The 21,596-nt window shown below is 39.8% G+C and overlaps 1 protein-coding gene across 2 annotated transcripts; it reads right to left on the bottom strand.

Annotated features, from left to right (window-relative positions):
* Positions 1-1,831: 1,831 nt before the first annotated feature.
* haspin (histone H3 associated protein kinase) lies at positions 1,832-16,429 on the bottom strand. 2 transcript variants are annotated; one of them, XM_037764146.1, is made up of 15 exons: positions 15,898-16,429; positions 13,297-13,443; positions 12,856-12,996; positions 10,257-12,162; positions 8,319-8,463; positions 7,976-8,127; positions 7,640-7,837; positions 6,504-6,589; positions 6,289-6,351; positions 6,106-6,197; positions 5,897-5,976; positions 4,615-4,703; positions 3,462-3,604; positions 3,245-3,347; positions 1,832-2,214 (listed from the first exon to the last, which is right to left on the bottom strand). In XM_037764146.1, the coding sequence occupies exons 1-15, from the start codon at positions 16,053-16,055 to the stop codon at positions 2,013-2,015; spliced, it is 3,705 nt and encodes a 1,234-aa protein (XP_037620074.1). In that variant the 5' UTR covers positions 16,056-16,429; the 3' UTR covers positions 1,832-2,012. The 2 variants fall into 2 exon arrangements, with proteins under 2 accessions (XP_037620074.1, XP_037620075.1); XM_037764147.1 differs by having other exon boundaries at positions 8,319-8,460; positions 15,898-16,428.
* Positions 16,430-21,596: the final 5,167 nt, after the last annotated feature.

Below are 21,596 nucleotides of genomic sequence, written 5' to 3' on the forward strand. Positions count from 1 at the left end.
CGGCGCTTTTCCTTGGGGCTTAGGTACCACCTGCTCAAGATGGACTACCTATATTAGACGTGGGTGAAATCCTCTATCACTTTATGTGGAATTTTATATTGCATAGTAGATTTTCTTGAAAATTGATGAAATAACCAGTTGGTTATGTCTGTTTTGGGCTATTTCATCAACCTGACCAATCAAACTCCTTCATCACTTTGATGCAAAAAAAATTAAAAAACCCAAATTACCATTATAGCCTGACTGATGTGAATACCAATAGATATTTGAGAGTTTAAAAATTCCAATGATATATTGTCCAACAGTCATATCTTTCTTGTTGGCCCCCATACAGTATGTAAGGGATAATGTACAGCGAGCCGGTCATTGTTGTGAAATAAACACACAGGGTCTTGCATCGCCCTGAAGGGGTTTATTTCACAACAATGACCCGCAAGCTGTACATTATCCTGCTTATTACACAGCTACTTACTTAAGAAATCAATAATTTGACACAAAAACGGACTGCCAGAGTCCAACATCAGAACTGCGTCCATAGCAACGGTCTGTTATACATAGCAACAGTCTGCTATAAAGAAATAACAGACCACAGAACGCTGTGATTAACCAATCAGAATCGAGTATTCAACAACGCCTGTGTAATAAACACCAATACCGACCAGCAATAAGCTACCATCTGCTGACATAATTGCTCTAATTTCTATAAGAGTCCACAACATTGTCCACACTGGCCTAATACACCACAGTATGAATAGTATGTCTCACGATTTTTATGTTGTCATATCACCATTCCCTGAGATAAGATACATTTTATTGATCCCAAACAACTGAAATGTTTCATGTTTTAACTTGTTTGCAGAATAGCAACACATTCAGAACCCTTATTAGGCGTATTTAATTTTATTTATACCCACCATAACAGGAGGTTTACCTGGAAACTGTTAGGGAATTATTAGAACTGTATATTAGGCTACAATTTCAGGATATTTTGACATTTTGAGATCTGATTCTGTAGATTAAGGGCAGCACGGTGGTGCAGTGGTTAACAATGTCGCCTCACAGCAAGAGGGTTGCAGGGTCGTTCTCCGGTTTCCTCCCAGTCCAAAGACATGCAGGTCAGGTTAATTGTTGACTCTTAATTGCCCGTAGGTGTGTCTATATGTCAGCCCTGTGATAGTCTGGCAACCTGTCCAGGGTGTACCCCGCCTTCGCCCAATGTCAGCTGGGATCGACTCCCGCCCCCCCGCGACCCTGAATAGGATAAGCGGTTACGGAGGATGGATGGATGGATTCTGCAGATTATCTGGAGTCTGGTATGTTCACATACTGTATTGTGGCCGGTATCTTGATTAGGGCTGCAACTGATGATTAGATTCATTATAATTCGTTAGTCATCTGTAATTCTTTTGGAATTTAATCAAATCTATTAAATATCTTTAAACTGCTTGTTCAACCAACAGCGAAACCACAAAGACATTCAGTTTACAACAGAGAAAAGCAGCAACTCCTCACATCTGAGAGGCTGGAACCAGAGAGCGTGAGGCATTTTGGTTGATTTGTCTATTAACAAAACAGTTGGAAACTAATTTTCTTAAAAAACTGCTTCAGTACTAATCTAAATTGTAAAAATTGTCATCACAAAAAACACTTTTAGATGGTGTTAAAAATCAGATTATAATTTATTGAGTAAGAATATTTTTTCCACATATAGACAGTATTTTTGTATTTAGGATGCATAAAAATGACAAGTAGACCTAATCAATTATAAAAAAATATGCAGCTTAGAACAGGCATAAAATAAACTTAAAAAAATGTAAGACACATGAATACATCATTTTCAAATGGTTGTTTTAATAACCTTTATCAAGTGACAGTTCTATAAAACACTGTACTTTAAGTGGTTCAATAACCGTCTTTACACGTCAGAGCTCAGGCGGACTAAAAGATGAACCGGACACGTTGTACCTTCCTTCATACTAAAATAAACACTTCATGTGTTCAGTGCTCACATACTACTGAAACATGGGGCAGTTTCGCAACGCCTCGGTGGCAGAGCTGTACTGGAGGACGTTGTCATAGAAACGAGTGAGCTCCTCTCGCATGCCCTTGACGCCCCTCCCTCCTGAGCCCCGGTACTTCATGGAAAGCAGCTTGGAGCACAGGTAGCGGAGCCACAGCACGTTGGTATGGGGGTGGTAGTTGCTCCAGTTGTTCCTGAGATCAAAAAGAGAGCATAGTATGAATAAATCAGTAACACAAAAACTCTGAGATGTTATTTTAATACTGTAAATTGAACAGGAATATCCACAAGAAATGAGACTGATATCTGATTTAAAGGAGCGGTGTGTAGGATTTAAGGGATCTATTGGCAGAAATGGAATATAATATTCATAACTATGTTTTTCATTAGTGTATAAATCACCTGAAACTAAGAATCATTGTGTTTTCGTTAGCTTAGAATGAGCCCTTCATATCTACATAGGGAGCGCGTCCTCTTCACGTTGTTCGCCATGCTTCTACAGTAGCCCAGAACGGACAGACCAAACACTGGCTCTAGGTAGAGCCTTTTATGGTTTTACGTTACCTGAAGGCCACCGTAGTAATCTGCAACCTCACCGCTACATGCCGTTAAATCCTACACACTGGTCCTTTAAGTTAAACATTTTGTGAAATGAAGCTACAGCCAGAAGACGGTTAGCGTAGCTTAGATCCATCCACAAGGACCTCTAAAAGATTTGTAATCATCTCGTTACAGATTGCAACCAACTGAGGACCCCTCTCCGTTCACTCCTCCCTTTCCAAGACAGCGGTAACGTGAGCCGCTGAGTGCAAAACCGTGGTTTCTTTTAATATATACGCCTGAAATGCTACACAGTGGTCCTTTAAGACAATGAACAATCCAAAGAAATATCAGTATCAGACTGGATGACTCTTATAAAACACATATCCCATCATAGAAACCATAGATGTTTGGTTAGATTAAGGATGTAGAATAAGAAAAGCCTGTGTTTGAATTTCTAAACTAAATCAACTGACTTGTATTTCTGGGCGACATATTGATTCAAGCCAAAATCCAAATTTTGTCCATGTTACCCTACACATCAATCCTATTATATGTGTATAATAAGATAGTTATTTTTATATGTGCATTGTTAACTGCTCCATGTGAAACCCAGAGAAACTCCAGCTACATGGCCCACTGGGTGTTTCTGAACTTGGCACAGACACATAAATGCACACTGACCCATTCTCCTGTCTCATCAGTCTGTAGATCTCAAACTGGTAATCTCCCTGGCCCATGAAAAGCTCCTCGTCCTCCGAGATATCACAGGACACCGTCAGATCATCTGGAGAGAACAAAACATATGCTTCTTATTACTCTTCGTGATTTTAACAGGGAAATATTTTTGAGCACAAAATATGACAAGAGGGAGGTTAATAAAAAAACAACAACATCTGACCGATTTCTAGTCTGGAGAGAGAGTAGTCAATGATGCGGACCAGCACCCCTTTAGTTTCCAGAGAGTGGGCTGCTCCGTTCAGGAGGAAGCTCCCCGTCTTCTGCTTGGTTGTTTTGACCAACACGTTGCCCCAGTGGAGGTCCCTGTAGTAAAACACCACAGGGTGACAACGCTGCTGTTACAAGATACCAACAAATCATCCGTCACACTGACACCAAATACACCGCCAACTGCGTCACTGCTTTGGCTTACAACACCAGTTTGATACCACATTTCCCACCTGTCACTCTATCAGTGTTATGGAAGCTGTTTGTATGTATACATTTTCAATAATAATGCAAAGTTGTGGTGACTACAGCTGCAATGATTAATCAATTGATCGATTAGTTTTCAACTATTAAATTAATCTGATTTTGAGTAATTTTTTAAAGAAAAAAAAGAAGCTAAAATTCTGATTCCAGCTTCTTAAAGGTGAATATTTTCTGGTTTCTTTACTCCTCTATGACAGTAAACTGAATATCTTTGAGTTGTGGACAAAACAAGACATCTGAGGACGTCATCTTGGGTTTTGGGAAACACTGATCGTCATATTACACCATTTTCTGACATTTTATAGACAAAACAACTAATCGATTAAACGATAAAATAATTGACAGATTACTCGACAGTGAAAAAAAATGTTAGTTGCAGCCATAGTGGTGACAAAATCTCATGAATCAATTTGATTTGATTTCTTTATGGATCCATTAAAAACACAGAAATCCAGAGGAGGTCATTATGAGCTTTAGTCATTAATCAATTAGTCGACCGACAGAAAAACATTCAGCAAACATTTTAACAACTCGTTTTGGTCACCTTTTAAGCAAAAATGATCTGGTTCCAGCTTCATAAATTGTGAATATTTGCTGGTTTTCCAAGTCTTTTATGATAGTAAATTAACTATATGCATTTTGTACATTTGGTCGGACAAAATAAGACATTTTAATACATCATTTTGGGCTCTGGGAAATTGTGACGGACATTTTATAGACTTTATATACATGGTGTGTCGCCATGCTCGGTGTGTTCAAGGCCTGATGCACGCAGACAATCACAGTTGCTATGATTTATTTGTGTGTGTTTGTGTGCATGTGTGTGTGTGTGTGTACTCTACCTGTGTTCAAAGTGTAGCTCCTGCTCAGCAACAGCCAAGGCAGCAGTGACCTGATGAAGGATGCCCTTCGCTACCCCCAAAGACATCAGCTTGACAACACAATAAAACATTTGAATTACAAGACTGCATTTGCACACTCACACCACAATAACACAAACAATTTATAGGCTCATGGTTAGAAAACAAAAATACAGTTGTTCCAATTAAAATACTGCATTTGCAGAAGCTAAGCATTTCTTTTCGACGCTCAGCTTCTCCTTCAATCTTTCAGCATTATCTCCATCATACATATTTAAGGTCTAACTGACATTAAGTTGTAATGACTCAATTCAAGGGACTACTATTTTTATGCATGCACTCTCTTCATTAATGTTTGAGCACATTTTTACAGCTAATATGCAAGCGTAATGAGAGTAGAGTGTGATGCTTCTGTTTGAGGACAGAGTACTCGAAACTCTGACTGCAGTAGTGAAACTGGCAACTTAAAAGTCAAAGAAGTTAAGGAGCAGACACACTCGACTGCAATGTATTAAAAAGAATTTCAGGCCATACGCAAGAAAACTGCACTTGTAGTTGTAAACCTATATTCCCAAATGGGCTGAAGCTCCGTCTCAGTGTGCTAGCTTCAGCTTTTTCAGAGCGAGAGAGATGCTTTGAGCAGTCACTAGACGTGTTTCTATTCAACTGTCGAGTGAATTTTAAGCAAACTATTGAAATGTCGCAAAAAAGAAATACAAATTAGAGCACGTTTCCATCAACTGGTTTGGAGCGAGCAAATAAACTAGGCTACGGCGTAGCTGTAATCCGCCAGCAAACAGAGTAGAAGAAGTAGAGATAGCGAACAGGAAACAAAACAAGTCGGTTTGGCCATCTAACCATCTAACCCGATAGAAAAATGGAGAGAGGTCTTCAGGAATTTGTTTCAATTGAGCATGTTTTAATTGTAAATGTCAGCTTTTATTGGCCATGATTCATGTTGTCCAGAGATAAAGACAAGCATTTGCACGTTATGGGAATATCCGAGAAGACGCTGACAGCAGAAGCAGCTGATCAGTCATGTATATATCCCATTTAGGGCATCAACTTTTTCAACAAAGGCGTAAAAAGTGAGCGTAAAAACTTTATTGTGCAATTGAGGAGGTTCTACTGAATTTTGCATAAAAATATGTGAATGGAAACACAGCTATTGACATGAATGATGAACGCTAAACATCACTGCAGAACACCGTACGGCACAGCGGGGAGGTATTAAGCAGCCGTCATTGTGATGTGGTGTTCCTACCGTTCCATTGCTGTTCTCTAGGTCGACGCCTCCAAACTCAAACTCCAGGATTATGAATAACTGATCCTTCTCAAAGAATTCTACGCAGAGAGAGAGTAAAACAGAGATCCAGTGAAATAGACAAACACATATAGACAGATTTTTGTCCCCTGTTAAAGACAGACCATCTGGTAATAGCTAATATGAAAACAGGCTTTTCTCTCACTGACCTGGTCGGTCGTTCTCGGAGCTTTTCTGCTGGTCGAAGGTGTCCCAAGCATTCAGGAAATCTGGAGGGTAGCAGCCTTGAACGCAGTGGAGACTGCGAGGAAACAAGTCGTGTCACATTAACACTCAAAACTACTGAGACAAAAAACTAACTAAGAGACAAAAAGACAGAGAGAGTTGCTTACTCGTTGAGCCCAATAAACCCGTGAGTCTTGTTCTGCTGCTTCTCTTTCAGGCTGCTCAGCTCCCTGGCAGAAAAAAAACACAATGCTGTTTAGCTGAACTCCTCTCATGTGGTTTCCCATCATTAGGCATCACTTTATTGAAACATTCAGACCTTATGACACCCCCCCTATATTATAGTATCCCAGCAAATAGAGGAGTGTGCAGTACTACTTACTTTGAGATAATAATCTCATGAAGAATCTCTCCAAAGGTCTTCTGGTCCTCTCCGTTCACCTTCTCACTGCCCTCTACTGGAATGATCTGTCAAGACAAGAGACACTGTTTTACTGCAGAATACACACACATATGCACATACCACCGATCAGCCATGACATTAAGACCACTGACAGGTGAAGTGAATGACATTGATTATCTCGTGACACCTGGCAGTGGGTGGGATATATTAGGCAGCAAGTGAACATTTTGAACTTTGTGTTAGAAGCAGAAAAAATAGGCAAGCTTCAGGATGTGAGCGACTATGACAAGGGCCAAATTGTGATGGCTAGACGACTGGGTCAGAGCATCTCCAAAACTGCAGCTCTTGTGGGATGTTCCCGGTCTGCAGTGGTCGGGACCTACCAAAAGTGGTCCAAGGTAGGAAAACCAGTGAACCAGCGACAGGGTCAGACCCGATGCAAATCGATGTACATGGGGAGCGAAGGCTGGCCTGTGTTGTCCGATCCAATAGAAGAGCTACCGTAGCTCAAATTGCTGAAAAAGTTAATGCTGGTTCCGATAGAAAGGTGTCAGAACACAGTGATTCGTAGTTTGTTGCGTATGGGGCTGTGTAGCCGCGGACCGGTCAGGGTGCCCATGCTGTCATCATGTTACGGCGGATCAGTGTATATGTGAACATTTATAACAAATCTTTATCATTGAACTATGTGGTTTCTTGGCATTTGTTTGGAGATTCACTCTTGACCTAGGAAATCCAAATATGTGATCAAATATTTTAAACTCAAGGTACACTCAGTGGCTTTTCACTAGGGCTTTCAACTGTTTCCCACAGCCTTCTTCCGCAAATGACATATGCTCAGGTGTCGTCAACCACTTGTTATCTTGTGACCAAAATTATTGGGTTACTATTTACTAGGTTGTGTGATGACACCTGAGCAAGTTTCATTCACTGAGGGAATACGGTCAAAAGTGCAAAAAAAAACTAGTAGGTAAACCTTGAGTTGAGTACCCCCCATCTTTGAACATACAGCCCACTTTAAACTGTAACACTTAAGATGTAATCTGGTTTATATCACATTGTTAGATCTTCAACAATACAGCGCCTAACACACAAAGTAATGCACACACACTTACTTTGAGTGCAACAGTGTCTCCTGAGGAATTGGTGGTGGAGAAGACCTCCCCGAAGGTCCCTTCTCCGATCTTCACACACCGTTTCATACGCTGAGGGAGTATACACTCCTCCCAGGGCAGAGGGCGCGGCTGGCCACACTCGGCACACACCTTCTCTTCATCCGACAGATCTGCCTCCTCCTTGCACACAACCTGTGACTACAGACAGGAGCGAGGAGGTGACACACACATTCACCATCAGGTGTAACACATTCACAGTCAAACACCAAGCATGTAGAGAGGAAGTAGTACAAAATTGAAAATCATAACTCTTTCTCATGCATGTGTGTACTGTACCGGAGAATCGCGGCTCAGCAGCTGTGACGGGAGGCGTTTCAGGAGCAGCGTTCTATAGGGTGTGGCAAAGAGGTCCCGGCTGATGTCTGCTAACTGCGATCTGACAGGTGAGCCTGACGCTGACAGACGTGAAGCGCTCGGAGTGAGTAGCACTAAGAGAAGGAATAAGGGATAAGAGAAGGGGAAAATTAAAAAGGACAGTCATTGAAGTGGCAGCTTAAAATTAAATTTACAAATAGTTCCAAACAATCGAGTGACAAATTATAACTTCTGCGTGCGTGCGTGTGTGTGTGTGTGTGTGTGTGTGTGTGTGTGTGTGTGTGTGTGTGTGTGTGTATGTTACCCCTGTTCTTGCGATGAACAGAGAGGGCAGCTTTGAGCCGACTCCAGGTGTGCATGTTCGGTGTGAAGTCAGCCAACAGAGACGAGAGGTTGAGCTGACTCGCTCTCACCGGGGTGGAGAAATTCACGGTGGTTCCCAACAACTCCTACACACAGGACGGATAGCACAGTTTGTCACAAACAATTAACATTTAATACATTCAATTACAGTTGGGTGGATTGTAGTAGAAGTAAAAAACAATACACTTTAAACCAAAATCAGTTTGTGTGCAGCGTTTAAGTTGGTCCAAAAACATGTATATAGAATATTTTCCCTTTAACTTTGCCATGCAGATCATTTGAGGTTTTATTTGCCCAGGTTAAGAATTATTTTTTGTGGTATTCACAGCAATAAAAAAAACACTGAAAAACCCAATAATATGTACTTGGTTGTTTGTCAAGAGTTAAGGAACTAATTTCCAATGAAGGTAAAAAGCTAACAAGGTCATGGTTAAGGTTGTTTTTATTAACAAAAACGTTCTGTGGGCTGTGGAGTAACCAGGACACTTTATCTGGAAAGTGTCCTTGTTGCTGCGGTAGTTTCTAAAATTAACTTCACAAACAAAATTCCATTCACCAGCCTTACTGTATATCAAGGAAGCAACGTGACTCTTGGACTTCATTAGAACCTGGCTTGTACAGCATCACGTAGCATCACATTTAATGCAGATATGTAAAATCACAGATATTTCCTGATCAGCCCAAAAGAATTATTTAACCTCACAGACTCTCTACATGTATGTACAATGAACCTTTCAGGTGAAAACTGTACTTAATGGATAGACACACATTGTCTCTGATAATAATACATATTTGACAAATTGGGTGATGTTTAAACATGTTCTTGTGTCATAAAACCTGCAGAGAGCCACAGGAAGAAACATGAAAGTGATGCTTAACGTCCTCTTAACCAGGAATATAAAAAAAATATTACCACTTGAAAATATCATTAATGGGGACCCCGCTGATGAACTTTGATTGAATTGAGGTATTAATAGACTCCAGTGCTACCTGCCTGCATGACTTAATTTGTCCTTGACAACCACATTGTTAAGTACCACCGGTGCACAGCAGCATCTGGTTGACAGGAGCTGACAAATACTTTGTCAGTTCAATTTTCTTTCATCAAACTATTAATTTAGTTGGAAGGTCCATCGTTAGTTCTGATAGCCCAAAATTAAGTCTCCACATTGCTTATTATGTCTGACAATGGCTAACCAACAATCAAATCTGTCAATAGATATTCAGTGAATGAACTAGGGCTGCACAATTAATCGAGTATTAATCGCAATCTCGAGTTTGGCTTCCCACAATTAAATGAACATTAAAATGTGTGTTCTGCTCGTAGAAAACTCTGCTGCATATCAAATTAAGCACTTCCTAAACTAACAGCTAACCACCAGCCGGCAATCAAGATGTTTTTTTTGTATTATTTATACAACCAATGTGTTTATGATTTAATTGAGAACATAAAATTGTTTATCTAGCCTCTTAATGTTCCCAATTTAGATCTCAAGTGCACCAGATTGATGCATTTAACTTAAAAAAAATGTAGCTAGTAAAAGGGTAGGGTGAATATTGCTGTATTTTTTCATATTGCAATATATTTAGCAGAAAAAATATATTGCCATGTCAGTTTTTTCCAACATCATGCAGCCCCGATTTGTACATTAGCAGGAATGTAGCACAGCATGGAAGTGAAAGCAGCGCTCTGTTTATTTCAATGTGAAAGTGCAATAAAAATGTGTTGCCGCTAAAATCAATGAATAGTCGTGATAAATAATCATGATCTCAATATTGATAAAAATAATTGTGATTATCATTTTGGCCATAATGGTGTAGCCCTTAGAATGAACATAATGTTTTCAGCAGTACTGTGCTGTGTTCGTGTTGTTCTCACCCTCGGCTGCTTGTGTTGTTTGGAGATCAGCTCGTCGATGCTGCAGTCCACAGCCTTAGTTCTGCTCCTGAACATGTGTGTGTTGGCGCTGCTTTTGTTTTTCCAGCGACTCACGCTCAGACCGCTCACGCACGCCTTCCTGGTCGTCCCAGGCCGGTCTGTAGACGTGCTCCTCCTCTTCTTCTCTTTAGGAGCCAGAGACGCCTTCTTTCCTTTGTGGGGAACGTTGTTCTTTACTCCTTCTTTGTCTGAAGCAATCTTGTCTTCAGAGCTGGTTGAGCCTCTCCCCCTTTTCATGTCGACTTTCACGGCAGAAACGTTACAGTGATTAGTGTCGCTCTCAGACTGGTGGCCGTGCTGTGTCTGGTCATCACTGGCCGAGTCTGAAACATCTGTGGGGGATTTCAGTTTTGCGTCTCTGTGCTGCAGAATTTCTTTCAGTTGTGATAAACTCACTCTCTCTATCTTAACAATGCTTTTGTCCGTTAGACATTTCTCCTTCAGCATCGTTGTGAGCACCGCTGCCTTCTCTTCCGTCTGAGCTACCGGGCTGCTCTTGTTTGTTGATTGTCTGACAGACGCCATCATTCTCTCCGTGATTTCTCCTGAACATGTGAGATCTTCTGGGTCCTCGATGTTACATGTATGCTCATTTTCAGAACTGTTTGCATCTGACAGTGAAGCCATTTTCTTTAGCTGAACGGTGCATTTCTTAGTAAGAGATTCGTCCTCTACTGCTACAGCGAACCGTGTTTGCACAGAGCTGCTACCTGGTAATAGCGTCTCCATGATAAACTTGACGCTGCTGTCTTTGTGGTGGGTAGATTCGACATAAAGTACCGATGCTGACTGCTCCATGGATTCCTGCGTGTGTTCAGCTGACGGTGAATTGTCAGTCACTGAAGCTGCATGTTCGGAAGACTCGAAACTATTTACTGACTGTAAATAATCGCTGGTTTTAATGTTCGTCACAGATAAATGAAGATGAAATGATGTTTCTGAAGACTGTGAAAGGTGGTCATCTGTTTGCCGGCTGTGGGCTGAGCTTGAGTGTCCCAAACAGGATGAGTATGTCGTTTGACTGCATAGCTCAGACACAGTGAGGTTGTTCACTCTTTCCAGCTGCACGGTGCAGTGCTCGGTCAAACATTTCTCCTTCAGAGCCTCTATCAGCCACTCTAACCCTCTTGCTGCTGACACAAAACGACTGCTGCTTTCACTGTCATCTGTAGAGAGCAGATTCACGCTTGGTACGTCCCCAACATTCTCGCTGGTTACGTCTTCACTGTGGCTTTTGGCTTCCTCGCTACAGCTGCTTCTCTTGGGCTCCACAAACAAATCACCAGAAGGGTCTTCATGGCGATGCAGGTCTGGTTCTTGCTCACCGAGGCTCGACTGCGGCTTCTCCTCAGAATGAAGCTCAATGGGTGTTGCAGAACGTTGCGCGGCGACGGGCTTCCCCAGTGAATCCATGTCTTCTTGGAATGTGCTCAAGACACCTATACAACTCTCCGACATGGACGGAGGGCTGGAGGATAGATCATTGATAGACGAGGGTTTAAGGCGTGGCCGTTTGCTGAAGGAGCCTGCCGAGGGTGTAGAGCAGAAGATGGGTTTCCTGGAGCAGGGTCCGAGGCTGTGATCTATCAGCTCATTGAGGGATATCTCTCGGAAGGAGTTGGTGGCAAAGCTGGCAGTCCCTGCGGCGTTCACCGAGTTCTCTGCGCTCGACAACACAAATGCTGGGACGACCCTCTTCCTAGCAGGCCGAAGAATCCTACTTGTACCAGAAGAAAAGTCATCTGAAGAGTTGAGCGTACTGAACGTCGCTTTAGGGAGTTTGGGTTTGGTGGCAGCAGCACGTCTGCGGCGGGTTACAAAGCGGCCCCCAGAAGGAAGATGAAAACTGAGAAAAAGAAGAAGACGAGGAGGGAGAAAGCTAATGGTTACAGCAATTACTGAGGACAATATAGCGGGCGTTCAGACTGAAAACAGCATTGCATTAAAACAGTGCAGGAGGCTGTTTTGGTGGGGGCGTTAGATTAATGCGTTTGAAGGCTTAATAGTAGGGCTGTCAAAGTTAACGTGATAACAGCACCTTAACTTTGTTTTAACGTCACTAATTTCTTTAATGCGTTAACGCAACATGTGATTTTTAGGTTGTAGCGTGCTCAGATTTATGCAATCATGCAATTAATCGCGATTAAATATTTTAATTGATTGACAGCCGTTCTTAATAGACACCAAAACACCGCAGAATGTTTATAATACTCAGATAAGATTTTACAACAAGGTAAACAGCGAAAATACCATCATGTTACAAATTAATCCACCATGAACGTACGCTTGCATGTATTTAATAAGCCAAAGCAGCATCTTGCCTGATGATGTTACATTGCGGCAACAGTTGAGCCAAATTAAACTTTTAAAGAAAAGTTTTTGCTGCTGCCCTCAGCATCTGCTTGAATGCACAAGTCCTCTGTTATTACCAGTAATGTCAACTGTTGTAGTAACATACCAAAATAGAAACCACAAAACTCCATAGATGCTGACAATCCTTTGTGTTTTCATAATGTGTTCTGCGTGTTTGTGCACAGACCTGGTCGTCTTGCTCTGCTGAGCGGGCTGAGGACCGGGAGGAGAGGGCCGGCGGATGTTCTCCTCATCGCTGCTGGAGTCTGTCAGACATGACATGGCTTTTCTCTTGGCAGGACGGACTGCTACACTAGTCTTCCTCACTCTAATAATAAAGAAAAGATTAAAACCAACTGATGAGCAAGGGAGGATATGGAGCATGAGCAAGTAGGTCAGGAAAAAAAACAACTTTAAGACATTAAATGATGCAAAGAAACTCAAGGATATTTTGTCTACGCTGCTGCGATGGACAAAATATCATAAAATCCGATTAGTAAAGGGTATTCTCCGTAAGTCATTTTGAGGTTGAGAATCTATAATTGTTTAATTAATAACAGTTTACTTATTACAAAATGGATATTAATGAAATCACTCAAAATATCCAGCTGCATGTTTATTCACAGACCTGGTTGTCTTGCTTTGCAGGGCAGGCTGAGGAGAAAAAAAAGATGTATCCTCCTCATCATCATAGTTCTTCTCAGCCAGACTTAGCATGGCCTTTTTCTTGGCAGCACGCCCCGCTCTACCACCAACAGCACAAGTCTTCTTCTCTCTGTGGCACGAAAAACAGATGAACACGTTAGTTAGGGGGCAGTCAGGATACGATATCGAACATGAGAGCAAGTCGGTCAGGAAATGCTTTAAACTGATTGGCTTAGAATGGTTGTCTTGGGTATTTTAGTAGCAAACTTACTTCTGTCAAATGAAATCAGCTGTCCACAGGGTGGCATTGTTTGTTGTGTATTTCTCTGTGTCTACAAACTGTGTACATACTGCTGCTTCAGAATAATTCAGATATATGTTTCTTTACACTTTTGGCACCGTGGCATTATACCCGCCAGGGGATTGTGTACTTGAAGAAGAGCCTGGCCAGTAATAGATTTTTGAGACTAGAAGGCGACCAATAGTGTACCCTTTGCACTCTGCACAACTGTTTTACTGTTTACAAATTTCAGTGTAGGCCTTTTAATGTATATATTTATATATGCACATAGATGTTTATAGTTGTCAAATAATTATGTTTACCTTTGTTCAGATTTGTTGTCCTTGTTTTTTATGTCTATTTCTGTGTAACTTGTGTACATTTAGAGCTACAAATTACTGTCAAATTCCTTGCATGTGTACTCGGTCATTAAAGCTGATGCTGGGTCTGATATCGGTCAGGTTAGTTAGGTCAACTCTAACTTAATGAAAACCATTAAAAATCCAAGTATATAGCCAAAACCTTGTGAAACCCTTTCTGACTAAAGTGGCTCTTGAACATACCTCATCTTTATCCTAGATTTTGCGGGTTCTATAAGCCAGATATACTTTACTACTATACTTTACACCTTTCTGAATACTTGTCAGTATAAGCCAAGTATATGTAGACTTTTCTGTATACCTGTCAGTATAAGCCAAGTATACTTAGACTTTTCTGTATACCTGTCAGTATAAGCCAAGTATACTTAGACTTTTCTGTATACTTGTCAGTATGAGCCAAGTGTAATTAGACTTTTAAGTATACTTGTCAGTATAAACCAAGTATATTTAGACTTTTAAGTCTACTTGTCAGTATGAGCCAAGTGTACTTAGACTTTTAAGTATACTTGTCAGTATAAACCAAGTATATTTAGACTTTTAAGTCTACTTGTCAGTATGAGCCAAGTGTACTTAGACTTTTAAGTATACTTGTCAGTATAAACCAAGTATATTTAGACTTTTAAGTCTACTTGTCAGTATGAGCCAAGTGTACTTAGACTTTTAAGTATACTTGTCAGTATAAACCAAGTATATTTAGACTTTTAAGTCTACTTGTCAGTATGAGCCAAGTATACTTAGACTTTTCTGAATACTTGTCAGTATAAGCCAAGTATACTTAGTCTTTTCTGTATACTTGTCAGTATAAGCGATGTATACTTAGACTTTTCTTTATACTTGTCAGTATGAGCCACGTATACGTAGACTTTTCTATATACTTGTCAGTATAAGCCATGTATACTTAGTCTTTTCTGTATACTTGTCAGTATAAGCGATGTATACTTAAACTTTTCTGTATACTTTTCAGTATAAGCCACGTATACGTAGACTTTTCTATATACTTGTCAGTATAAGCCATGTATACTTAAACTTTTCTGTATACTTTTCAGTATAAGCCATGTATACGTAGACTTTTCTGTATACTTGTCAGTATAAGCCATGTATAATTAGGCCTTTCTGTATACTTGTCAGTATAAGCGATGTATACTTAGACTTTTCTGAATATTTGTCAGTATAAACGATGTATACTTAGACTTTTCTTTATACTTGTCAGTATGAGCCACGTATACGTAGACTTTTCTATATACTTGTCAGTATATGCCATGTATACTTAAACTTTTCTGTATACTTGTCAGTATAAGCCATGTATACTTAGTCTTTTCTGTATACTTTTCAGTATAAGCCATGTATACGTAGTCTTTTCTGTATACTTGTCAGTATAAGCGATGTATACATAGACTTTTCTGTATACTTGTCAGTATAAGCGATGTATACTTAAACTTTTCTGTATACTTGTCAGTATAAGCGATGTATACTTAAACTTTTCTGTATACTTGTCAGTATAAGCCATGTATACTTAGTCTTTTCTGTATACTTTTCAGTATAAGCCATGTATACGTAGTCTTTTCTGTATACTTGTCAGTATAAGCGATGTATACATAGACTTTTCTGAATACTTGTCTTGATATTGGTCAGGTTAGTTAGGTCAAGTCTAACTTAATGAAAGCCATTAAAAATCCAAGTATTTAGCCAAAACCTTGTTAAAACCCTTTTTGACTATTTAATTTTATTGTCCTTTATTTAACCAGGTTAGTCCCATTGAGATCAAAGATCTCTTTTACAAGGGAGACCTGGTAAAACACATAGAGATGAGACAAATGAGACAACACATAAATTAACATTAAAACTTGCTCATACAAAACACTTGCACACAGACAACCTGGCCTGCAGCGATTTCACCAGAGCTGCAAGTGTCTCTTGAACATACCTGGTCTTCCTCTGGGGCTTAGCGGGTTCATAGACGGAGGTGTCTCCGTCTGTTGAGCGGTCGAAGGCCTGCTTGCGGTTGTCCGGTGAGATCCAGGCGGACACTTTACGCCTCTCCCGAACGTACGTCTTCAAAAACACCGGCTTTGATGGCTTCATAGTTGAAACTACCGATATAACCGTGCTAATAGTCCAAAGCGTATAGTTATATCAACGAGCAAAGGAGTGTTCAAAGCATCTAACGGTACTGACTCAGAGGAGACGTTAACACCCGTCAGTCAGATAGCTGCTAACTGTGCTAGTTCTATCACCACTTCAATCTGATCAACACTGATCAATGAAACTCATTTAATCAACGTTAAGCTGTTTCAACCCGTTTCCATGAAACGCGTTATCTATTCCCTATCTTTATATATTTATATCTCGGTCATTGTTTATCCGGATGAGATGACTCCGCTGCCCGTTTCTTGTTCAAACTGCTGGGCGGAGATGATTGGTCAACAACCGGTGACGGTGGTCGTCACAGCGCCACCTGGCGGACCGGAGGAGTTACAGCTGGGAGATGGAGATAGACTATTTTTATTTTTTATTTTTTTTTTGCCTTTATTTCACAAATCGGTCATACAGGTTCAATTACAAAATGTTTTACCAGTCTGTAGTAGCCAGTGTCCTTTTCTTTCCATGAAAGATGGTTGTGACATTCTCCAACAAGCAGAGAGATCTGGCTGCTGCAGTCACCACTACTATCCACGGGAAGCCTGTAGAGCAGGGGTGCCTACCGGTCGATCGCAAAGGTAGTGTGGGTAGATCGCATGGCTTTAAAAAAAAAAAAAAAAGTTCTGGAACTTACTCACAGAGGAAAAGTACCCCAACATGAGGAAATGTGCTACCTCCTTGACTGCATTATTCGGCTCCACTTATTTATGCGAGTCAGCCTTTTCCCACATGAAGATTATTAAGTCCAAATACCGTTCCACCTTGACTGATGATCATTTGGAAGTGTGCTTGAGGCTGGCTATCAGCAGCTACTGTCCGGACTATGCATCCCTGGCTGATTCCATTCAGTGTAAGTCATCAGAGTAAGGTAATGACAAAATGTACAGTTATATTGTACAATATGGGTTCATGCAGTTATGCAAGGTACACCAACATATATTGTACATATAAAGAATACTCAATATATTTATAAATAAATATATGTTTTGCATTTTTATAGTAGGTAGATCATTTTGACTTGGTCATTTTATAAGTAGCTCGCATGCTGAAAAAGTGTGTGCACCCCTGCTGTAGAGACTGTTGTGGAGTATAAGTACCTGGGCACAATTTTTGATAACATGCTGAAATTTGCCTCCAACACAGAGGAGATCCTTAGGAAATGCCAGCAGCGGCAATATCTCCTGAGGAAGCTCAACTCTTTTGGGGTCAGCAAGGAAATCCTCACAACCTTCTACTTCTCCTTCATTGAGAGCATCATGACATTCTCCATCACCTGCTGGTTCCACTCCATCAGCCTTTAGAACAGAAACCGCCTGCAGAGCACGGTCAAAGTCTGCTCCAAAATTATTGGACTTCCTGTTAGAGCTCTCTCCACCCTATGCGAGTAGCAGATGTTAAGGTCAGCCAGCAGGATCTTACAGGACCCCTCACACGTCCTGTTCCCTGCATTTGAGTGCCCTGCATTTGAGTTCCCTGCAGGACGCCGGCTTCGCTGCCCAGGCTGCAGGACACAGAGGAGAAGGGCAACCTTTGTCCCCAAGGCTGTCCTGCTCCTCAACTCTCAACCATCCCTGTCCCTCTACTCACCCAACTATAGTATTTTTAACTTTCAAGATGTTTCAAAATTTCCTGTATTGTGTTGTTAATTGTACTACTCTACGAGACTCTACAATTGCCCCTCGGGGACAAATAAAGTGATTTGAATTGAAATTGAATTGAATTGAATTCTTTGCCGTGGCATGTTGGGGGGGGTAACACCAACACCAACACAAGGGATGCCAACAAACTGAACAGGCTGGTGAGGAAGGCTATAGCTATGTGGTTGGATCTGAACTGGACGATCTGGAGGTGGTGGCAGAGGGGAGGATGAGGAGGAAGCTGGACATCCTGGAGAACCCCTCCCACCCCGTCCATGATGAGCTAGTCAAGATGAGGAGCACCTTCATCCACAGACTCATCCCCCCTCAGCACAACACAAAGCGCCTGGGTCAGTCCTTCATGCTGGTAGCCATCAGGCTCCACAACCAAGGATGACCCCCTTATAAGAACTATGAGGACTTTTAGAACTTTAAACACTCACTATCTGTCTTTAAACCTGCACTATCTGCAACCATCTTGGACTCTAACCACTGGCGCACTTTACACTATATATCACTTTACAGACTGCACATATGTACATATTACATTTATTTATTGTACATACTACATTTATTTATAAACGGACTTTATACACTATGTTCACCCATTCACTCTGTATCTTTTATATCTCTATTATTGTTTTTATAATTTTTGTATATCTTTACCTCTCCTGTGATTAACTCTGTTTGCTGATGTTGCTGCTTTGACGACTGAATTTCCCTCCGGGGATTAATAAAGGTTCATCTTATCTTATCTTATCTTAAAATAACAGATGCCAGGGGATAAACAGCTTACAAGTACAAAGCCAGGGAAAATAAACATTTAGATAAATATTTTATATATTATATTAAAGGAGGGGCATAAAGTTACCATCTTAATAGCCTTTTTTGTTTTCGAAGGAGAGAATCAAGTTAATGTATTGTTTGGTTTCATGTTCAAATACAAAAAAATGAATGTTTAGATTTACTAAATTTGGATTTATGTATATGAAATTTAGCTAAAAGAATAATCAGATTAATAATATAATGTTCTTTGATTTTAATGTTACCTTTATGGAAACCGACAAAACATTCTCTAGACAATAGAATAAAATCAGGGTCAATATTATAAATAATTCATCTACTCAATTCCTTCCAAAGCCTTTTGGTATGGTCACAGTGCCAGAATAAATGAAGAAGAGTTTCTGGGAGTACATCACAGAATGAACAGTTTACATTGATGTCCTGTCTGAACTTAACAAGAGAATGACTTGCTGGATAATATCTGTGAAGGATTTTAAAGGATACTTCTCTTATTTTGTTTGTCAAAAGACACTTATAGGGTAGAGTCCAGATGTTCTTCCACTTGAGGTCTTTTACAAGGTTGTTCCAATAATTGACAACATAAGGCGCACCAACAATATCATTCTGAAATAAATGACGTATACCTTTTCTTATTATTTTTGGTGGAGAAAAATATATCCTGCCCTGGGAGTGTCCGCTGGATTAGGAATCTGTGGTACAAATCCCTGTTCAGTTGCACCTTTTAATAACATGAAGATAGACTCTATGCAGTCTACAGGAGAGGAGGAAACAGCATCTCTTTTTAAGTGTACGTATGTTTATGAAGTTGCAATATTCAGTATCTTTATGGAGATGTATTCGTTGTAAAGTAAAACGTGGGGTTACTTAAACTTATACTACCTGCACATGTACTATATTGTTTAGCCAGTATTTGTCTTGTGTTTGGTTATTACACTACAATAGGGACTACAACTGAAACAAAGTGGATCCCGTTTATGTGGGTAATAGTATGAATAATAATGCCATCTTCTGACATACAGTATGACCATCCAGACAATGTAGTAAATAAGTCCAACCACCAGGTGTCACCATTTTATTAGAGTTTTATTAGACTGTACTGCCCTATACTGTATGAGTTGGGTACTATTTGCATCAGAAATCAGAAATGAAACGAGACTTCACGGTCATATGTATATATATTTATATACATATAAATATGTAATAAATATACTATATATATGTATTAAATATTATATATATATAAATGTAATATAATAAATACATTTTTTTATTTTATATATATATTTATTTATATATAAATTTAATATAATAAATTAATTAATTTATTTTATATATATTTATTTATATATACATTTAAAATAATAAATACATTTATTTATTTTAAATATATATTTATATAGTAATATTGACAAATATGTTTATTGAATTCATCACACGACATAAAAAGCATGCACTTCACATTGCACATAAAAAATGCACAAAAAAGGCAAACCTAAACACAACACATAAAGGCATTTTGAATATAATTTAAGTAAGGCACATTCTGCTGTCGTATACTTGCTGACAAGATACTAAGATCACTACTTGGTGGGAAAACAAATCTGACGCTTATTAATAATAAAACCAATCAGAATTCAAAAATGAAAAAATTAATAAATAAAACAACAGTTTCTCCATAGTCAGACAATGCAACAATCCATCAACCCAACTTTGTTTGCTTGTTCTATTTGTGGATTTCCACGACAGAGCAATTTTATGTTTGGCTTCAAGTAAACAGATTATAACCAGTACAATTATATTAGCATATATATAGCTATAGTCGTACAGCTAAGGGAAATGTGGTCTTTAACTTTGAATGTTGTCATAAGTGATCAACAAGTGGAAATTTTTGACCGCTTGATGACACTAGAGGACAAGTCAGGAGGTCACCAAAGCCACTATGATTCATCTTGGACGACAAATGTCTGTACCAAATTCCATGACATATGTTTTGACTAAAAATGTGATCAGTGATGTGTTTTTTTATGCACATGTTGGCTGCTTGTGTCTTGTGTATGTGCCCCACATATAGGCTACAACAGCTAGACCTCTTTACCTGCAGTCCAAACTGGACTCTGCCTATTCAGATTTCAACAAATTTAAACGGTAATTACTTTGTGGTTTTGCACTTTTAGACCATTAACTACAAAACATGTAACCTATACAATGTTACCAATTATTTTACAATTTGTTTCATCCCTTTCCTTCCTTCCAGGCTGCAATTGCTTCCCATTCATTTATGTATGCTATGAAAATCATCTTGCAGAGACTTGGAAGAAGCTCAAAGGTAGCCCTATAATCAATTATCCCACATGCAACTCCACAATGTACAATAATAAAATGCTCTAAGTCTTCTGGGACTGCGGCCTGATGAGATTTGATGCCACTCTGTTTTCAGCAAGGAGAGGGCAGGATAAATGAATGAAGTGCACACAATGCAAGTAGCCTTGTCAGTAGTATGAGCCAAGTGTACTTAGACTTTTAAGTATACTTGTCAGTATGAGCCAAGTATACTTAAGTATACTTTTGTTTAGTATATCTCTGATAAGTACATACAAAGTAAACTGAAAGTATACTTTCTTATTTTAAGTTCAAAAGAAGTATACTAATAGCACACACGAATAAACTTAATTTTGGTAAGGGATCTTTTTATTTTAATCATCAAGACATCAACCCCTGATGTATTGTAAAGAGGACATCCTAGGCTTTCCAGTGATATGGCATGTGTTTTTTTTTTTTTTTTAATCAATTTGAATGTATTCTTGGTTTAAAGGGACTGTTTGTAACTTTTTACAGGTATAAATCTACCGGGTCGGTGTCCCATGCGCGCTCGCGTGTGGCTACGCTGTTCAGACCGCTCCTCTGCTTGTCTTTGCTCACACAACGCGCACGTTCTCGCTCCACCTCACGTGCATGCGCTCACACTACACACCGCAGAAGAGTTAGTAGCTCTGAGAATATCTAGTGAATGTACAGTGGACGTTTGTGCAGAAATAAAAGCTGC

The sequence above is a fragment of the Sebastes umbrosus genome, chromosome 3 (genome assembly GCF_015220745.1).
Source record: "Sebastes umbrosus isolate fSebUmb1 chromosome 3, fSebUmb1.pri, whole genome shotgun sequence".
In the NCBI taxonomy this organism is placed as follows: Eukaryota; Metazoa; Chordata; class Actinopteri; order Perciformes; family Sebastidae; genus Sebastes; species Sebastes umbrosus.